This window comes from Gadus macrocephalus, chromosome 16 (genome assembly GCF_031168955.1).
Source record: "Gadus macrocephalus chromosome 16, ASM3116895v1".
Taxonomy (NCBI): Eukaryota; Metazoa; Chordata; class Actinopteri; order Gadiformes; family Gadidae; genus Gadus; species Gadus macrocephalus.
The window spans coordinates 2,268,986-2,291,263 of NC_082397.1; the positions used below are offsets into that span (position 1 = coordinate 2,268,986).

Consider the following 22,278-nt stretch of genomic DNA (forward strand, 5'->3'; position numbering starts at 1 on the left):
TTCACTCAATTTCATGATAAATTCTATGAAACATGACAAACATGATACATGATAGTCATGTTGCATATATTAACAGTGTACTTAGGCCCTTTCCCATTCCTTTGCTTGCTTCAAAATCTCAGCCCTAACCCTCGCTGTTGCGCGTTCACGCGCAGTGGAGCCATGTCCCAATACCATTTTAAAAGTAGTTTAAGGGGTAGGGGCCGGGGGAGGGCTAACATCCCCTCAAAATTGAGATTTTCGATGGGCACCCTCAAAGCGCTTCAGTTCTGACTTGCTCCCACAATACCTTGCGAGAAAACGGAAAATCAAGAAATATCCTAGACAAGATGGAGGGCGAAAAGATGCGACAGGATTGGAAAAACACAAATGTAAGTGTTTTCTCTGTAATTAACTAGTAATTATTTTATTAATTATACTCTGCAGCCCGGCCGCAGGCTTCGAAGCCCGGCTGCGGACTGTCGGAAGATCGCGAAAGGGGTCGGCCGGGTTGCAGCCCGATCACGGGCTCTGCAGCCCGGCCGTCGACCGGGCTGCAGACCGGACTGCATACGACCGGGCTGGATATCATGTCGTATGATATCCAGATCTTCCATGTTCTAGTGACTCCAGGTTAAAAATAAGCTTTATACTAATATATTATATTAGTAATATATAATATATTATATTATATTAGTAATATTCTATAAGTATTATTATACTAATATATTATATTATATTAGTAATATTACATGGTTAATCAATGTATTTTTTGGCAGTACTATATTGTGTACATAGCTATTATATATTGTACATAACATATGGCCATATCACCCAGTTCTGGCATATAATTCCTAATTCCTTCTTATTCGTTTTCTTTCAGGACTTCGTTGAGTCCACTGCCACCAGCCCCCTCACCTCTCCCTCATGCTCCTCCACCCCAGGCACCTCTTCCACCACCCCAGACACCCCTTCCAAGAGGAGAGTGCCAGGGAGCAGGCGAGGCATGAGGAGAGCGAGGCAAAGTTGGCGGAATGGTGGAGAAGATGTGATTCTCCACCATTCTCTCAAAAGCTGAGAGAGAGTGTGTGTGTGTGTGTGTGTGTGTGTGTATTTTTAGGTGTGCGTGTGTGTGTGTATTTTTAGGTGTGCGTGTGTGTGTATTTTTAGATGTGTGGTTCAGTGTTTCTTATTTAAATAAAGTGTTTCTTCTAAAGTGTTCTTGTTCTTAACCGATTATTATCTAAGGGTGCACTCACACTAGGCCATCTGGCCGTGGCCGTGGCTGTTTTAGCACCTAACCATGCTCAAATCTGCCAGTGTGAGTGTGGCCAGTCTGTAGCTGTAACTGTAGCTAAGTGACATTCAAAATAAAGGTATATTACGAGGGACAAATAGTATTATTATTATTTTATTTTTTTTAACACTTTATTTAAACATGCCAATTACAAAATATAAATACCATTTCAGGTTAAACATCTTTACAATGGGTCTTGCTCGTTGCCCGAGACAATGGCAGCCAGTCTGTCTCTTGTAACATTACCAGGGGTCTGGTTATCTGCTAGGGGGCACGGGGAGGCCATGATGACGTCACAGGGTAGGGTTGTCCCATTTGGTAGGGTCGGTTAGGGGTAGCAATGAGGGGTAGCAATGAGCAATGAGGGTTAGGGTTGAGATGTAGGGTTGAGGCAGTGAGCAAAGAAACGGGATTGGGCCTTAATGTAGGCTGTCGGTTTACATGAATATCCTGTCTAGGTCATGTGGAGAATTAATTTGGGTTTTTGTGCAATTTTGAACAAACCCTTGAACCTTTATGTTTATAAATAGTAATCTCAGGGAGATGCAATCTAAAATTCATGGGTTAAAATAACCATGTAACCCGTCTGTAGTGGTGATTTTTCCTCAATAAAACAATAATTGAGGAGGGGCGAATCGTACGCAGTGTGGGTAACGAGTCAACTGATTTTGGGGTTTCTGGAAGTTTATTTTCCGGTGTTGCAAGCAAACAAAACAAATGTGCCTGACTGGGAACCTGTCGCCTCATCTCCTTTTGTCTCTCTGGTACAGCTGGTAAAGAACCATGACCCTTCCCAGTGCCTGTCTTACCTATTCCCTCCTACCTCTATGTATAGGTTAGACACCCGGTGCGCCACAGCTGCCCCATCATTTCAATTAACTTTAATTTATAATACAAACGAGCAAATAAATATCAAATAATCATATTATTTAAGCAAATATATATATTAAGCAAACAAACTAAATGTTTTATAATTAAATCTTATAACTGAATAGCTCAAACACGTCTATAATGAAACCCTCCGAAATAAAGCATGCATCATATTTTGTCCTGCAACATTCAACAAATATAAAACATAATAAAATGCAATCATCAAACAATCACTAAAAAACGAACTGGAGGCCGATACCAGTAGAGCTTAACTGAGTCGTGATCTAGCAACACTGGAGGCCGATACCAGTAGAGCTTAACTGAGTCGTGATCTAGCAACACTTGCACCACACACCCCACTCCAGGCATCTGCCAAAAGCATTCCAAGCATTTAAACAAAATGTCTCAATCCAACATACAAATTATCATCAACTGTATACGTGTCAAGTGATGTGTGGTCAAGCTCATCTCCAGGTTTGAGCAAAATCCACTCACTGTCTACTTTACACGATATGCATGGAGATGCAAGTCAAAGGACAATGGAATCAACATTTTACTGCAAAGCACCCACAAAGTATCAATGTTAAGAATGTATTTGATCTGCCCAAACACAGAGATCTTTTCGACATCCAATAGTTTATCTAAATCAGGCTTGACTGTTTCTGGATGGCATTACTGCCACAAGGGTGGCAGTAATGCCACCCTTGTTAATGTCAAGTTGTCATTATAAATACATCCCAAACGGATTTAATGTCAACTTCTCAGGACAAAGACAACTTAAGGTAATGTCACTTTGATTTATGTCAACTTGTCTTAATCAAGACAACCCAAACACAATGTAAACTTGTCCCAACAAAAACCAAATGACACTTAATGGCAGAAGTCATAAACGTTTATGGCATTTTTATACGTTTATATAACAGATCTGACCTGAGGAGAATATATGATGGCTTCAGTCTTGAGGAATGAAGAAAGAATTTTTAAATGCTATAAAGTCACAACATTGTATTCACTGCATTGGTTTTATTCCAAAAGTCAGTTGTGAGACATATATATTCCCTTGTAATGTGAGTTCAAATGTCCTTGAGACATTTAATAAATCTCTGCTTGATGTTTTTTCTTTCATTAACATGCGAGCAGGAAACCTTTTGGCTGGATCTCAGGAGGTTAAAGCATCGTATAAAGGTGACTTGCATGCAGTTATTCTGATCAAATTTGTCAAGTAAAACACTGCAGCAATTGTACGAGTGATCTTTATTTTCTGTTCCTGGGAGTTTCCCCAACAGAGACGAAGGGCAGGACCTCTGAACTCATTCTCAGCTCTGAGCAGTTCAAGACAGAGAAGCTGAAGGACAGAGACAACGTTAGTCCTTCCTCTGCCCTTTAAAGGCTGCGTCATGTTGCTGCTCCTCATTCATATCTTGTTATTCCTCTAACATTGACCTCATGCATGTGTTTTAGCCAACCATAAACGGTTATCTGGTGGGTTGTTCTGATCGGCATAGGCTCATATCAATTGATGTGAACTATCAAGGTATCAAACGATCAGATAAGATAATGTATGCTGTGTCAGTCATATGTCATGCACCTGTTTCCTTTCTTCTATTGAATGATGTGGTCAGATATACGACCCCATGGTCCCAGCCGACAGGACGCGCATGGCTCTGCTGATCACCAACGTGCACTTTAAACACTTGAGTGATCGGGATGGTGCTGGGAAAGACGAGCAGGATATGAGCAAACTGCTGAGCTCTCTGGGATACAACGTGGAGCCACACAGAGACCTCAGTGGAGCGGTACGGTGGGCCTCACTCACACATGAGGTATCATGTGATCTGTGGTCCTGCGATGAGTCTCGTTGACTGATCCATGTTCTCGCACAGGAGATGGACAGGGCCGTCGAAAGGTTTTCTAAAGACCCCCGTCTGGCCGCGACAGACTCTGTCTTTGTGGTCATCATGTCCCATGGGGTGAAGGGAGCCATTTTAGGCGTCCATCACTGCGAAGGAGTCCCCGACCAGTTCCCCATTGACAAAATCTACAAACACTTGGATTCGGCTCGTTGTCCAAAACTGCTCAATAAACCCAAAGTCATCATCATCCAAGGCTGCAGAGGAGGTGTGCTTGGGGTTCCTTTTGTCGATTTGAACATACCATAATCATAAACCTGTTTTACCATATTTCGTTTTAAAAGATTCCCGAAACCTTTAGTGAATTACTGGTCTACTCCGTTCACTGTATTCTCTTCCAGTGGATGATGGCTCTGCGATAGTCACGGATGGGCCTGGGTCTGGCCCAGAGCAGGCCCCGGTAGTGCAGGTGGATGCGGCCCTCCCACCTCACCTGGCAGATGAAGTGGACGCAGACATCGAGGAGGATGCTATTCACAGGGTGCACAAAGAAAAAGACATGGTTTCACTTCTGTCCTGCACCGCTGGTGAGTTGATTTATTTTTGTCGGTGCTGATAAAGTTTAGTCTTCATTACAGAATAGGTTGAGGATACAAAACAACTGGAACTGTTGGAATTAGGACTTGCAAATGAACACCCTCCTCTGATCAACGACTTCTCATTATCTTTTCACTCTATTCTGCAGACACGGTGTCGTATAGACATAAAAGCCAAGGTTCTTTTTTAATCCAACACATTGTGGAGATCTTCAACCGCCACGCACACGAGGACCACATCGACGAACTCTTCAGAAAGGCAAGTCACCCAGATCGTTCTCGTTAGGCTGGTGTGCGGAGTGAGTGTCCTTCTCTCGTGCGGACGTCTGGTTGTTTGATGGACAGCCTCACATTCCCGTCGATCCAGATTGAGCTGACCACGACCAACAGCATGTGGTTGTTTCATCCTAGCGTGTGCTCTCAATCCCACAGGTCCTGAAGCGTTTTGAAGATAAGCCTCCTTCAGCAGATACAAGACAGATGGCTGTCAAAGACCGATGCACCTTAACCAAAATGTTTTACCTCTTCCCCGGTCTTTAGAATCAGGCTCCAAGATGACCGATGGGAAATGGTTTCAACACTTTACAACACTGTAGCGTAAAGTGGTGTCGGGAAAACGAACTGAAACCTTGATCCCACAGCTAATATTGCTGAAGGTGCAGTCACAATAATGACCTATTAGCATATGCTACACGTGAACCTCCTAAGATGGCGCCATTTGATTGGTTCGCTATCTCGGGATATTAGGCAATATCCCATAATTTAGATCTCAAACTCGGGATATTGTATTGCGTGCGTGATGGTCATCTCGTCACGCTAATAAAAACAAATAAACTGCTAATAATAAATAATACCTGAAAAAAGTATTATTATTATATTTAGAGTAAATTAAATTAATGTAGAGTGTTCACGTGTAGTATATTCACTATTCGCTTCGCTTTCTGAGAATAATTGTTAAATATGAGTTTTTATCTTACAGGAAATCAATTAACATCCTATACTTTCCCTCCATTTAGAATAAAACAATTGTATTACATAGATAATCTTGAAATATAGTGGGATTACTGTACTGACAGCGATTCTTATTTTCTTACACAACGGTAAATTCCGACCAAGTCATTTCATTGGACAAGAGGCATTCCATGAGTGCTGATATAGAGTATAACAGCGCTGGGATTTTTAACTATAAATGTATCACTCCACTTTCAGGTGTTCTAACAACCGTTATTAACGGTCTTTATGTAGCTTAGATTGCTAGTGTGTTTATGTGTTGCTGGGCACCAGTTCAGTCCCAGTCCAGTTGCGGATGTATTTGTGTTGGTGGAGCCAAATAAATCATTAAATAATCAGACAAATCATTATCTGTTGCTGCTTATTACTGTTAACTAATAAAGGGTGCACATCAGAAAGGCTGTCGTTTGGAAGATTATCTGTTCCCTCCTCACCTCACAGAACCAGTTATTTGCCCACATTTTCCCAATCCGCCCAGTGATCAGTTGATCACTCCCTGCCCTGCCCTGCCACAACTAGTTAAGACAGACCTGTGACCACACCCCTTTCCTTTGTTCAGAGACACTGAACACCTTGAGAGCTGTGAGCCTCTGAACTCCCCGTTTGCGTATACTGAGCAATGCGAGTTTGTTTTGTGGACAATGACTTTTGTTATGTAGTCGTATAAGGCTTGTTAAACGATTTATTAACAGAATTGTGGCCATGAATTTTGGAGCTTATTGTTGAACTTTATGTTTGCTTCCTAGGAACCACACACATCCTAGCTAACTACCTACCTCCAAATCCTACCTAACTACCTACCCATCACACCTTAGATACACACACTATCATCCTACCTACCTATCTTCAGTGTCACCCTACCTACCTACCTACCTACCTACCTACCTACCTACCTACCTACCTACTACACACATCCATACATTCCTGCTCGCACCTTTGGAAAATAAAGCCTATAAACCTTGGAACTCTGACTGGACAACCCTGTGTTCTCACCGACAACCCCACTGGTCTCAAGCCAGCACCTAGACATTCCTAAAACCTCCTCTTCAGCTGTGATTATCTTTGGCACTTGGCCTACGGCCTCGTACCTACGGCTGAATCACAGCCGTGCTGATATTCAGAACAGCAGCACCCTCTTGGGTGATATTGCTCAATTCTTCTACTGACAAATGTACTTATTGTAAGTCGCTTTGGATAAAAGTTTCTGCTAAATGCCCTAAATGTGAATGGTTTATAATCCATTACAGTAAAGATGATGAAATTTAGAATACATTTCTTTGTACGTGAATTTTATTAATAAATGTACATAGCATCATACTTTACATGATGTGCTTGGATCCATTTCATAACCGTCGTTATGTTTATGTATAATAATTAAATGGAAAGTGTTACACAAAACATACATAAAAACAACATAAATATACATTAGAAGTAAACAAATAAAACCAAACCATCACAGCACAAAGGCCACACGTTGAGTCGGCAGCACGGTAACATGTCTTAGTAGTTTCAATGTCGCCAGAATGTGATAACTGATAGCCTTTTTTCAGCCACCACCTGAGTGTGTTGATGCAATGAGTTAGCTCATTTAACAATAATAATAATTAAAAAAAAGAACAGATGATGGACTCATGATAATGTGCATATGATCATTACAATTTTTATAGCTTAACTATAGTTAGGCCATATTTTCCTATTTATTTTGAAGATGGCGACGAGGTTACTGAGCTTCATATCTGTGAAGGAATGTACAAGTTAAACAGAACAGACAGCGATGGCTAGTCACAACTACAAGCAACAGCCAAACACATACCAATGAACACACAGGCACACGCGCACAATGTCACACTCACACATACATTCGTTGACTCACACATTCAACATCCGAGTATCACTCTGATGCGGTTTAAGCTGGTAAGGCCAAATGGGCAACACGTTAAGTGACTACCTCACTCAGGAAGGGAGGTTTGGCAGTGTGGTCTGTAGCCTCTCTTTTGTAACGAAAAGAGAGCTGAGCCGCAAGGCAAAGCTCTCGATCTACCGGTCGATCTTCGTTCCTATCCTCACCTATGGTCATGAGGGCTGGGTGATGACCGAAAGGACGAGATCGCGGGTACAAGCGGCCGAGATGAGTTTTCTCAGAAGGGTGGCTGGCGTCTCCCTTAGGGATAGGGTGAGAAGCTCAGCCATCCGTGAGGAACTCGGATTAGAGCCGCTGCTCCTTTACTTAGAAAGGAGTCAGCTGAGGTGGTTCGGGCATCTGGTAAGGATGCCCACTGGGCGCCTTCCTTGGGAGGTGTTTCAGGCACGTCCAGTGGGGAGGAGACCTCGGGGAAGACCCAGGACTAGGTGGAGAGATTATATCTCAACACTGGCCTGGGAACGCCTCGGGATCCCCCCGTCAGAGCTGGTCAATGTGGCCCGGGAAAGGGAAGTCTGGGGCCCCCTGCTTGAGCTGCTCCCCCCGCGACCCGACCCCGGATAAGCGGATGAGGATGAGGATGAGGATGAGGATGAGGTCTGTAGCCATAGTCCAACAGCAGATCCATAACCCATCCTACATGTGGATACATTACATCACTTAACCATGCAGGGATTCAGCAGGGAGGACAACGGAGAGAGGAAACTTCTGCGATGCGGTAAGTAAACCCAGAACTGAGTGGATGTTAATTATTCAACCTGGTTAATCAAACACTGAGGGTTAACAACTGCCTGTCCTCGGCAACCCAAAATAGACCCCCAAACGGCCCGCTTGGAAGTCAGGTGATGGGATGGTCAATTTGAACAACATTTTGTTCTTTTTTCCCCCTTGAAGGATCCACTATTAGAAACACCTTCACATCTTTTGACAACACTCAACACTCCAATAAAACATTTTCCAGCACCAACATTTACCAAAGAGAAAGGCATGCAGGAGCAGGTCCGCTGGGAGGCCGCGGTGGGGCTGTCTATCTGCCACCTTCTGATCACAGAACTCAGCCAGAAAGCACGCAACTCAAGAGTGGATGTTTGGCCTTTTTTGCAAATTATTGGTCTAGAGGTGCAAAGTATTGAGTGAGTGTGGGATGTTGGTGGTGGTGTGTGTGTGTGTGTGTGTGTGTGTGTGTATTGTGACAACCCGCTCCCCCCCAGGGGGATCCGGGGGCGAGTCGTGGAGGGCGTGTACCGCCGCCATCCGCTAGCCGGCGGCAGAGAGCACTACATCCCTCACCCTCATCAGCCAGACGGGGAACACCTGGCCGGAGGAAGGAAAGGAGCGGGCGGACATCTTAAAAGGCAGCCGAGGACTCATTCCAGGGGACAGGCAGTCAGACCTACAAGGAGGAGGCCATCGACACGTCCCAGGCTACGAGGCTCACGGAGACCCTAGCACAGTGATATATACCTTGTTATTTTGCCTATTCTTGTGAATAAACGCAGACTACGGCTTAAACCAGCATCCCGAGCGTGGTACTTGCCGTATGGTCCCTCCACCGGAATGGGCCCTTCACCAGTCAGAAACCAGTCAGCCAGCCACAAACCAGACCCTCTGACCTTCATGCCCGTAGCTTCTTCAAATGCCTGCTTCCCTTCCTGCTCACTAGCTCTACCCCACTGTACAGCCAGCACTCCATGCAGTTCCTGATTCCCAGAGCTTAGAACTGAGGGAAGGGATGACACACTTCGCCATCAGCACCCTTCCAAAATGGCTAGCCGCCAGCCGCCCCTTCCTCAGAGCATTCCAGAGGGGATTGTCCTTCAGCCCCGCTGTCTGAGTCGCCAGTGCAGACCAGTAAAGAATTACATCCCACTCACAGCCTGTTCACCACAATGAAGAGCATTGGGTGTGATCGGACTTCAAAAATAATACAATGATCCATGCCTTTGACATTCCTTAAGTTTCCTTTTGATTTACAGGATATGATAACCAACGTGATCTTATTTGTCTATGTAGTGTCAACATGACTATAAGGAAGGGGCATATTGATCTTCCCAATTATTTATCTTATTGTTTGTTATACCATCATCATAGTAATAATAATAATAATAATGGATTTAATTCATATAGCGCTTTTCTAGACACTCAAAGACGCTTTACAGTGAAGGGGGGACCTAACCACCACCAATGGTAATGGTTGATATTATTGCGCAGTGAACATCTAAATCTGAGTATTTTGCTCCAGCTGGCAAACCCAATCGATAAAGAGTTCAGATTTATTGACCGTTTTTAAAGCAGTTCTATAATAATAATAATAATACATTTAATTTAGAGGCGCCTTTCAAGACACCCAAGGTCACCTTACAGAGCATATAGTCATCATAAATCGTTTAAAAAAAAAAGAAGAAATTGTGGAAAAAATAAACATAATAAATAAAAAAATAAATAAAACAAAAACAAGACAAAACAAAACAAACAATTACGTTAGACGTTGTGTGCGAGTTTGAACAGGTGAGTTTTGAGTTGTGACTTGAAGGTTGTAAGGGTGTCTGTTTTATGTGTGGGGGGAGGGAGTTCCAGAGCCTGGGTGCTGAACAGCTGAATGACCGGGCACCCATTGTAGTGAGTCGTGATGTGGGGATACATAGTAGTCCAGCAGAGGTTGAGCGGAGGGAGCGGGAGGGAGTGTATTCTTGGAGGAGGTCGCAGAGGTAACTGGGGGCTAGGTTGTGGAGAGCTTTGTAGGTGAGGAGTAGGGTTTTGTATTGGATGCGGTAGTGTACTGGGAGCCAGTGAAGTTGGATGAGGACATGGGTGATGTGGTCAGATGATTTGGTGCGGGTGATGATCCGGGCGGCTGAGTTCTGAATGATCTGTAGTTTGTTGATGAGTTTGGTGGGGAGTCCGGTGAGGAGGGCGTTGCAGTAGTCTAAGCGTGATGTGACAAATTAGTGAACTAGGATTTCAGTGCTGGATTGGGTCAGTGATGGGCGGAGTCTGGCGATGTTGCGGAGGTGGAAGAATGCAGTCCGGGTGATGTTGTGAATATGGGGTGCGAATGAGAGGGTGTTGTCCAGGATGATGCCGAGGCTCTTGACTTTGGAGGAGAAGGGTACTGGGAATCCATCGATAATTATGAGTGGAGCTGGGGTGTGTTGTGATTTAGTGAGGGTGGATTTGGATCCGATGAGCAGGGCCTCGGTCTTGTTTCCATTGAGTTTCAGGAAGTTCCTGCTCAACCAGCTCCGGATCTCTTCCAGGCACGTGATGAGGGAGGTGGGGGGGATGGCAGCGGTGGGTTTGGTGGAGATGTAGACCTGTGTGTCGTCAGCGTAGCAGTGAAAATGGACCCCATGGTGACGGAGGAGTGTGCCCAGCGGGAGGAGGTAAGTGGTGAACAGGAGTGGACCCAAGACTGACCCCTGGGGGACACCCAGTGAGACACCTGAACACCCAGACTTGTGGTTGCTTAGTTGAACAAATTGTTGACGGCCGGTGAGGTAGGATGTAAACCAGGAGAGTGCAGCACCAGTGATCCCAATACCAGCTAGGCGGTCAAGGAGCAGAGGGTGGGAGATGGTGTCGAATGCTGCGCTGAGATCGAGGAGGATGAGAATGGTGAGTAATCCAGAGTCGGCTGCACGGAGGAGGTCGTTGGTGATTTTGACTAGGGCTGTTTCAGTGCTGTGTTTTGGACGGAAGCCAGATTGGAACGGTTCGTGGAGATTGTTTGTGTCAAGGTGGGACTGTAGTTGTGCGGCAACCACCCTTTCAAGTGTTTTGGAGATGAAAGGGAGATTGGAGATGGGCCGGTAATGGTTAAGGTCAGTTGGGTCAGCACCAGGTTTTTATAGTATACTATTTTATAGTATACTAATAGTATACTATTATAGTTTTTGCATTATTTACACTTTTATTATTCTTTACTCACTTTTTAAACACCTAAATTAGCTAACCTTAGCTATCTTCTCTTAAACCATTTCATCCTTTTCAGTAAATACAGCTACTTTTATCTACAGCTAACTAAACTTAGTAACAGTTCCCAAACTTTCCATAAGTCTTGTCATCAGCATTAAATTTGTAGCTAGACCTAGTGCTTGTATTTTAATTTTTTTAATCATTGCATTTTTTTAATATTCACTGCAGTATGATAATGAGATGATTAGTACAACTCAAGCCAGCTCCCTAACTAGCCAGCCTGCGAAACTCACCTAAACCCTGTATGTCTTCTCTTTCAAGCTGGTCCTCACAAACACAACAGTCCAGTACACGGTCGGACATGTACTGGTTTTCCCCCATTTGGACACTCTGTCCTCATCTCTAATAAACCGTGTCATATCCGAAAGCGACGTCAGCGTCGCTCTGTGATCGAGTACAGCGGTAATCGACATTAATCGATGCATTCACTTTCGCGGGCGCGGGTTAACGTTTCCATGGTAACAGCGAGCTCCACCAATCATAGACCTCGTGTTACACCTTAAAATTAACTAGATTGTGGGTAGCGTAGTGCAGGAGCATATACCAACATGATTGATGGATGGATGGATGGATGGATGGATAGATGGATAGATGGATAGATGGATAGATAACCACTTTATGAAGCTTTTATTAAGGCAAACTGGAAAATGGATTTCCTGCAGGAAATGCGGTGAGTTCTGTAGTGCAAAGTGAGGTTGAAAATATGTTTTTATAAAGCCACAGTTAAAAACGTGAAGAAATGCTGGGTCGGCCTACCTCAAAGTTATTGCTAATTTCAACCCTGATAATGATTTTGACCATGCGTAGCAGTAGACGTCTGGCAGTGATTTGCTTCCATAGTTTGTGATCTTTTAAAGAAGTTTCTGCAGCGACCTCTTGGTCCCAATGGGAAGTGTGCTATTTGATCTCTGATATAGGAGGTCCTGCCTTTATTGGGACATTAAAAATGTTATTAAAAATATTTTTTCATTAATGAATCAAGCAATTTCAAATAGACGCATGGCAGTGATTTAGTTCAATAGTTTGTGTGATCTCTTAAGGAAGTGTCTTCCTCCTTTAGTTGCTGTTCTCTACCTGTCCCAGATGTCCTCTGACTCTTCCCCTTCAAAGATCCTGCCACTCCCATCTGAGATCGCTTCATTCCCCTCACCTTCCTTTCTTCCATCTTCCCAACTGCCCCTCAATCCCTCTCTCGCCCCATATATAGGCTACCATATATATGTTAACTTCATTTGTTCCCTTGTTGGGTCGTTACATGCACCTTTTTCATTCTAGGTTTCCTGCTGTTAAACCTCTCTGTGCCAGTTCATGGACCTGTGGTCCACATTGTCTTTATTAAAAGTATTACGTTCCTTGAGTTATAGAATGGTGGAGTTATATTAATGTAATCGTACCAAACGTCAATACTACACTCCACCTAGGAGACTACTTCTGGGCTCCTCCAGACGAAGGACGCAGGGTGGTGGTGTTGGTTTATTGCAAAATTATGATTATTAACATGACAAGAGGGCTCCCCTACCATGCAGCAGTCCTCCGGAGTGCGTGTGTCTGATGGCTGGTTTAACCTGCGCACCTTGATTATACAATATGCAACAGGTGTGCAGCCTCACCCAGCCCCAGGGTCCAATCAGTCTCTGCCAGGTGAGGCTATTAACACCGGCCATGATCCGCACACACTCCCACAGTGATTCCATTTTTTTGTTATGTACATTTTTGCATATTTTTACCCACAATACTGAAATTGAACAGCTGACTTCCTTTGGTTACTACTAATATACAAAATTCCAAAAATAACCCAACTGGACTCTCAACATGACCACAGCTTTCAGGGTTTTCATGTAAACTTACAACCTACATTAATATAGGTATCATGTATCATGATACATGATGGGCCTACTCAACGTGGAGCCTTTTTTCCGAACATTTTGGGATTAATTAAATGCAGACAGCGATTAAGGGCATGTTACTTATCAACTGTTTATTTTACAAGTGTTTGTGTGGTGTATCAATTCCCATTCGGCCTGACTATAAATTCACTTTTTTAATCTATCAATCACAACATCCATCAATTTATCTACTTTTGCAGACAAATATTTGAATACAATTATCTGTTACAAGTAGGCCTATAGTAGAAGACCTTCGTGGAGATTCTAAGAGCATTGCTGTGCTCGTTTCTACCTCAGGTAGGGGTACCTCCCTTCCTACTGTAGACCATCTCTGTTGTGCAGAACAATATGCAGGAAACGCGACTCGATAGGCCTACAGACGGACTACTGAACGCAGCTAGAATAGACTTGTATCACAATAATATTAATTATACATTGTATTTTAAATGCACCTATATGCAACAAACCCGTACAGTGTTGTGGAATTGGACAAGTCGAAATAAAGTTGAGTTTCAACTTGAACTCACTGATATCACAGTGAGGAGATAAATATGAATTTCAGGAGTCACACCAGGAGTCTACAGAACACAAGTATACTGGATCTGAACTCAGTCCACATTTAGTAATGTGGACTGGTACAGACCAACCACTACAGTAGTCCCTATAACTAAACCCTGACCACACTGATCGATCGCAATAGCCTTCTAAAACTGATGTGAATATCCCGCCATATAGTAGCCTCATAAATGGTGTAACACAATGTTACATAGTCCAAAGGTATTTCGAGATCAATTCGGTTTACCTCCCATGGTGCAGTAAACATAGGCTACGTGACTAATTCAGATGCGATATCAACCACTTTAGTTTTCACTTCTACTTCCGCTGTGTTGCAGGCTTTCCAGCCTACCAACTGTCAGAACAGTTCGTTTCTTCATGGTAAGAACAAACTTTCCACTTTAAACTGCGCTATGAAGTTCACTTCCTCCTTTTTCTAAAATGATACTGAAAAATATCATATCATTTAACTTCATTTCTGTAGGGTTGCTGAAATAAAATCTAAGTGTGCTTGAGCAGCACAACAAAGAGTCTAAAATCACCACTGCTATGTGTTGTCATAATGTTTATCAGTACCCAGAGAGGCTGGGTGGGGTAGGCTACGGCGTGTGATGACCTAATAGGCGGTTGTATTGGTGTAACCTGAACCTGTTGGTCTGCATCAGTTAGAAACACGTGATGGAAAAGATGATAATCCAACCAATTAGAACCCTGCAAGATAAAGGAAGTCTGTTAAAAACGAAAGTAGATTAATCATATTGGTCGATGTTGCAACGCATGCCTACGTTCACAAGAAACTATGGAAGGTAAGCCGTTTTTGTCAATAAACTATCTTTGGACTTTGTAACATCTTAATATAGGCCTACCTTATTATTAGTCTACTCGTAGGGTGACCAGACGTCCCGATTTTGAGTTGCGTGTCCCGACTGCCGACAACCTTTTGGGACACTAAAATGTCCCGATTTCCACCAACCACTATGAAAGGTCCCCTTTATTCCGCGATTAAATAGCCAACGTGGTCTTCTTATAGCCCGAGCATTAACTAAAAAACACATAAAAACATTAAAGCATCCAGCATATGATTTCAACAATGTGTGAGGGGTCATGTGATCCCTATTGCCCATAGGCAATAGGGATGATCGCACAGTCGAATGCTGATGGACATTTTAAAACCAGCGGACGAGCGCTGGGCGGAGATGTTCGCGCATTTCAGAAGCACGGAGATTCCGTACAAAAATGTACGTCGAATTTGTCAGTTTGCCGTTTGTCTGCCTGCCACTAATGCTCCCGTTGAGCTGAACTTACCATAATGAACAATACTTGGCTGACTAGGGGAACCTCACCGTTCCCAACCTAAAGGCGTTGCTTATCCACGGGCCAATTTGATGACACCTGTCCGCAATTCCACAGCAGCAGGCTATCAGCAAACCAATCGATTAGGAGCAAATTCACTCCTCAAACAAATCTGTGTAGGCTAATTTGAAGAGCGTTTGTCTCTGTGCCCTATGAGGTTGACGTCTCTCTCTCACTCACACACACACACACACACACACACACACACACACACACACACACACACACACACACACACACACACACACACACACACACAATATTTATTGTTAGTCCCACAAGACTCATTCAATGTCTTTTCATATTTCCTCTTAAAGGTGTATAGGTCTACCAAATACATATATCATTTATTTTCCACATTAGCTTAGTTGTGAACAGTAGTACTATGGGACAGTGAACATGATTTGCCTCAATATCAGAATAACACCCATAGGACAAATAGCAATGGTTGGTGGATTGCCATGAAGTAGGTCTGTATGCTGTATGTATATCATAAAAGCAGTGGCAACATTTAAATATCTTTTAACCATTCAGCCAACAAAAGGCAACAGACTGATTATCATTTAGCGGGCCACTCAATGACTGGCAGAAGCGTCATCAACACTGAAGTGGTGTGAGAAATACAGACGTTCTACTCCTCATTCACATACGGTAATTTACATTTCCTACAGAGAAAATACTACCTCAGGGGTAGCATTATTCAGGAGATTTTCAGGTTACAAATGTCAGGATATGTTGTCTGGATATAGTGTGTGAGCATTTGATTACATTATAAAATTAATCAAATTATGGTAACAGGGGTAATTGTTCAATGGAAAGTGTAGTATACTATGCATGCAAATCAATTATTAAAAAGCTTTTACTGTTATTCAGGGCTGAAAAGTGCATTGACATTTAAAAATGTCAACTAGTATTGGTTAGTTGCAAATAATAATCATCGTTGGGATTAAACATCTCTTTCGGTGTCCTGGCCAAGACACACTGTAATTATCAACCTACAGAATTTACCCAATTCCTCTCAGGTAACAATTTGCATGTACTATGGTTGGGTAAATTTCCATATTTTGAGTAAAGACTACCTCCATTCAACAGCTATGAAATACTAAAAGAAATTAGATAAAGTTTACCCACGATTGTTCAATACAAATTACTCCAAATAATTCAATAAGAATAATTTAAGGCTGTTAGGCATTAATCTACTTAATAATATCAGTAATAATTAGCTAATATGACTAATTAACTATTACCTATTCAGGGAAGGTTCGATTTACTTGAAGTTATTTTCAGACACAGCAGAAAGTGTTGATGAAGTCAACTTTTTTCATCAACCAAATGATCAAAAGTTTCTTGAAGAATATGCAAGAGGATCACAAAACAAAACAAGGATCACAATACATTCAAACAATAATAAAGGGTTTTGTTTGCTAATTTTTTTTTCATACAAGTCAGTGCTGTGTGTGTGTGTGTGTGTGTGTGTGTGTGTGTGTGTGTGTGTGTGTGTGTGTGTGTGTGTGTGTGTGTGTGTGTGTGTGTGTGTGTGTGTGTGTGTGTGTGTGTGTGTGTGTGTGTGGGCTGGCGGGTGTGATTATGTGTGTGTGCACCTTGGTGACTTGGCAGCTGTGAATGTGTGTGTGTGTTTCTGCAGCCAGGTCATTTCAAACTGGTTTCTGAACAACCATACATAACAGTACATTTAAACCGGTTTGCTACAAAATAAATAGCATGCATAATACAACTCAGTGCTTCTGCTTTGTTTGTGTGTGAGTTTGTGCCTGCGTGTGAGAGTGAGTGAGTGTGTCTGTGTTCAACTGGTCACTTTGCAGTTGTAAATGTGTGTTTGTGTGTGAGTGTGTGTGTTTTCAGCAGCCAAGTCATTTTATAACAGAACATTTAAACCTGTTTGCTCAAAAAAAAGACTGCTTCGTTGTGTGTGTGTGTGTGAGTGAGTGAGTGAGTGACTCTGTGTGTGTGCGTGTGCGTGGGCGTGTGTCCAGTAGCTTGATTTTGGGCAGCTTTGCCCCATCGAGCTCCGGAAAAAGTTTCTGGAATGCCTCAAATGCGTTCCTCTTGGGATACTCCGGGTTGAGGGCATAAATCAACCCCATCAAAAGCATACAAGCCCGGCTGCGGTTCCCACACCTGGTCAGGACTTCGTTGCCCTCGATCACAATGGACACTTGTTCCTCCTCACTCGTGGGCTCATGGGTAACAATCACCTTCATGATGTGTCCCTCACATTGGTCCTCCATGTTAATAATAAAAAGCAGTTGCAGATGTGCATTAACAATATGCTATTCCAGTACATTTAAGTTATTGGTCAAATGTAGTACATTGTTATTTTAAACATTGGCATTGGCCCAAATTTCTCAAATGGTGCATCCCCATTTCCCACAATGCAACCGAGACGAGTGGTGACAAGACATGAGGAGGAGAATATAAGAGAAGAGGAGAGGAGAGGAGGACAGGAGATGAGGAGAATAGGAAGTGAGAAGAAATGAGAATAGGAGATGAGAAGAGGACAGCAGATGTGGAGAGGAGAACTTTATTTTGTCAATTTTCAATCATCCATTTCCGAAAACCATCTTCAAAGCACAGACTTGTGAAGACACCCTCAAACATTCAACGGATCACATGTTGATGCTCTTTCACACAGCAGAACTCATCACCACAAGCCATGCATGAACAGATCCATATCCTGGCATGAGATGAGAGGATGTGTTAGGGCTGGGCGATATGGCCTAAAATAAAAATCCCAGATTTTTTCATAAAAAATCAGATTTCCGATTTAAATCGATTTACATAAAAAAGCATTATGGCAGGCCCTGCCATTGTAAACAATGTAACCTGTAACATAACATAAAATGTAAAATATATAAAATATAAAATAAAATATTTCTGTAAACATAAAATATTTCTAATGATAAGAGGACTTCTGATAAAGTGCCAACATAACATTCAAACTTTCAACACTTCATAAATATACAGTGTTTTGCAAACGGTAATAATTACCTTAAGAAAGGGAATAGTAACGGGAAAAGAATGAGGAAAAACACACACGCACGCAGCTCTTTCCTTCACTCGTCTGTATTGAATGAGGAAGAGGAGTGCGATCCCCCTACTGGAGCCCCGAGGCATTACCAAAAGATCGACGAATTACCAACAGATTGACGAATTATTAAATCACACAGATATATTTCAAATGAATTATGTTTACCTCAAAATAGATTATACCTATATGAATAAATTGTGGTATACAACTTGTCAAACTCGCCGCCATGTTTGTGTATCACTTTGGTAAATGCGCGCTCTGTGCGGGGGGAGGGCTGAGCCTGAGCCCATTCCAAACTACGGGAGCTGAGAGGGAAGCGTTTGCGGATGTTGAAGAGAAAACCGATTTTCATTTGAACAAGTCGACGTGAGCTACACACTCGAATTAATCGATAAAAACTGTTTATCGCCCAGCCCTAGGATGTGTAACCATGTGAATACTACGGTGGCCCTGAAGTGCAAAACACAACAGCATTTCAAACATCACACCAGCAATTCATCACACCGGAAAGGGTAGGTACACATTGGTCAACTGATCCTCCTCCTGAATGGTTGCGCCGTCTGTCATTTACAATGCCTAATACAACGTCGGCAACAGCAGTTTCTTGCAACCAATCAGGAGGAGGGTCAGTGGACCAATAAGTACCTAATCTTTTCGTTGTGATGAATTGCTGTTGTGGTGTGCAAATTGCTGGGGGGTATACCACGAACCTCGCTGAACATACCCAGGCTTTCTTGGGAAAACCTGTCTCGACAGAGCCGCAACTTGCAATCAGAGTTAAATGGTACCACAGAGTTAAATGGTATCACTTTAGATTTAATTAGTTGAACCAGGTTTTCCGCTTTAGGTTCAATGCGCGTTCACATAAAAGGGGCGTTGCTCGCGTCATTTGACTCACCCATATGCAAAATAAATCGTGCGAGAGCGGTGTATTTCATCCAAGGCGAGCAGTGTATTATTATGAACTCCTACGAGGAATTCAAAGTTCAAATCACAGCCAAGGGGAACACGGTTGCCCATAATATGGCTAGGGTGGCGTGCTGGCAAAAAATAGCCGACCGTGTTAATTCGTGAGTGAAGATTCTGCATATTGTTTAAAAAATGTTATCTATCATCATCCCTTTTACCCCCATATATGTGGGGGTCAAAAATAAATATAAAAATATTATTTAATGTGGTAAGTTGTAAGCATCCATTTGAATAATTTCAGGTGAATCTAGCCTATGATTTGGTTTTCCGACTTTCCGACTTTCTTAACAATTCTCACAGCTATAATATGAATTTGTAGAATAAAAAATGCCTAGGCCTAATTGTGTCACTGACATAGCGGTTATATAAGGGATAATGGACAACACGGCCCTTGACTATAGGTTAATGTACGTTGAACGTGCGGGGCCACCTTCGAACTTGAAACACAGACACACTGCGCAACACTAGCCGCGTTTACATGGCACATCTGATCCGCATAGATTTCTATGCGGAATAGATCTGTTCCTAAAATTTGATCCCCTACTGTATACATGGCAGTAACAAAAGTGTCCGTTATGTCTCTCGCGCACACCTGACACATCTCTGGACCGGCGGCGACATAATGGACGTCTTATCGCTATTTGGCGTTGTGAATTTGATTTTAATGAAAGCACAGCAGGAGAGAGCTTTTCTCTGCCTGCTCCTTCAATTAAGAAGGACGACAGCACAGCTACGTCCAATCTTTATATTTACCCCCACCTCCGCCGCAAACAAGAGGAATTTGAATGCGAGTCCGCAGCCAAGACTGGTGGGAGAGTGTGGTCTCTAAGTTAAGAAGTATTTTAACGTTCAGCCTGCAAAAAGGGGTTGCAAAAGTACTAGTAGTAGCCTACTCATTTACAGTTATCTCGGACGCGCGCGGACACTACGTTACGCAAACACATCATTAATAAACACCCATGTCCCGTCGCTTAGCAACCGGACACGCTTACCAGACTACTTACGAACAAAGATGTGAATCAGGCAATAAATCCACTTTCCTTGACAGCGGTCAAGTTCGGTGTGCATAAAAGTACCAACGGAGCTCAGTGGACAAATTGCGAACTACTGCAGCTGCTCTAAGTTAAACCCCAATCCGTTCGGAATAAGTGTATACATGTCGATTAAAATGGACTACACCACCTCTTCTATTCTGCATAGAATTCTATGCCGAACAGATAATTGTACTCTGAATGAGGCGTATATATGATCATTTTCTATTCCGCATAGAAATCTATGCGGATCAGATGTGTCCATGTAAACGCGGCTAGTAAGTGCACGGCTTCTTTGTGTAGCATTGACTACATACGGTCCAGCATGGAAGATCAAATAAAGAATACCCTCTGATGAGAATGTATCTCTCATAAAGAATATCGTCAGACAATGCCAAGGGATCGTTCTGTCCCGAAAAACCCTCTGTCTCCGGAGAGACGCCTGTACGATAAGTGCGCCGAGGTCCACGAGAACACCCACAAATGGTGACGCCATTATCGGAGGAGGGGCTAGGAAGCTGCACACGCCGATTTAAGTAGCCGATCTCCGGGTTGACTAAGCTGAAAAGCTGCTCTCGACCAGGTTTGGTTGCGAGCGTAAGTCACCATGGTGATACAGCGACGCTTAAAGAGATCGACTTTCATGGTACAGCTAACCCAGGCTTTTAGCCCAACATACCTCGCTAACCCTCTAATCAAGTTTCGTAGTACAGGCCCCTGGTGTGTTGCGTGAATTGTTGGTGTGTTGTGTTAATTGCTGCTGTGCTGTGATGAAATGCTGGTTTGTTGTGATGAAATGCTGGTGTGTTGTGTGAATTGCTGGTGTGTTGCGTGAATTGATGCTGTGTTTGGCACTCCAGGGCCCCGTTTCCCGAAAGCATCGTTAGCCTAAGTGGATCGCAGAGTGGGTCGTACGAGCATCGTACAGTTTTCTCACGTTTCCAGAAAGCATCGTTGGTAACGAACGTCTTGAAAACGCTCGTAGCTAACGAGTGCTCCAGGGTACTCGTAGGACGCTAAGAGCCTCGTTAGCCTACTATAGCCTCAGTGGCGTAACCAGCGGACATTCCTAGTATTGGATGCGTTTTATTATAACACATTGGTAATGGTGTATCACGTGCGTCTGAGCCTAATGTGGGCCATTATGTTCTTAGTTTGAGAGGGACAGTCCAGGAAATGTTTGAGCAGGCCGGGCACTCAAAATGTGTGAGGGAAAGTGGGGGGGATTTGTGCAGACTAACATAGGCTGCTCATAAAACATAGCCTAAAATAATGTAAAAAAAAAAAGCAAAGGAGCAGGCAAAAGGCTTGGATATGGTGGAGATTGTTCTCGTTGACAGGAATGTTTAGTGACATGTGGGAGGGTGGAGGGGGTTAAAAAAAAAGTCTCAATCACTCTTCGACGTGCATGAAAACCAGCCGCGTAGTTATGAGGGAGGCCGTCCTCACACCAATCTTCCTCGTCGTCATCGTCTTCAATGTCCTCCGGTTCAACCAAAGCTACCCCAGCCTTAGCTGCAATGTTGTGTAACATAGCTGTCACACATATCACAGCGCATGACTTGGCTGGCGAAAACTGGAGCCCTCCGCTGGACTTGTGGAGGCATCTAAAGCGCAACTTCCACCTCCCGATCGTGCACTCAACGATGCACCGGGCCAGACGGTGGGCTTCATTGTATTCCTCGTCATGGACGTCTCCCGGGTTAGTCACAGGTGTGAAGAGGTGAGGGCGAAGAGGATAGCCACTGTCTCAGAGGAGCCGCCACTCTCCCCTGGAGGCTGCAGCCAGCCGATGGAGGACTCACGGAAGACGAAGGAGTCGTGTGTGCTTCCAGGCCATCTCGCCACGACACCAAGGATGATGCCCTGATGGTCATATGAAAACAGGGGCATCCACATGGGGCGTAAGAATTGGTACTAAGGTTCCGTCCACGGC

The 22,278-nt window shown here is 43.4% G+C and overlaps 2 protein-coding genes across 2 annotated transcripts in view; both read left to right on the forward strand.

The window, feature by feature from the left end:
* LOC132475117 (caspase a-like) overlaps positions 1 to 5,953 on the forward strand; it is a 30,668-nt gene extending 24,715 nt beyond the window's left edge. Inside the window, exons 2-8 of the mRNA XM_060076109.1 lie at positions 3,287 to 3,331; positions 3,421 to 3,509; positions 3,769 to 3,942; positions 4,030 to 4,264; positions 4,398 to 4,583; positions 4,742 to 4,851; positions 5,025 to 5,953. Of these exons, the coding sequence (XP_059932092.1) occupies positions 3,287 to 3,331; positions 3,421 to 3,509; positions 3,769 to 3,942; positions 4,030 to 4,264; positions 4,398 to 4,583; positions 4,742 to 4,851; positions 5,025 to 5,132 (947 nt within the window). The 3' untranslated portion in view covers positions 5,133 to 5,953. The remainder of the gene's footprint in view (positions 1 to 3,286; positions 3,332 to 3,420; positions 3,510 to 3,768; positions 3,943 to 4,029; positions 4,265 to 4,397; positions 4,584 to 4,741; positions 4,852 to 5,024) is intronic.
* The window catches only part of LOC132475106 (uncharacterized), a 444,510-nt gene that overhangs the window by 237,221 nt on the left and 185,011 nt on the right, over positions 1 to 22,278 (forward strand). The gene's annotated exons all lie outside the window — the stretch shown is intronic.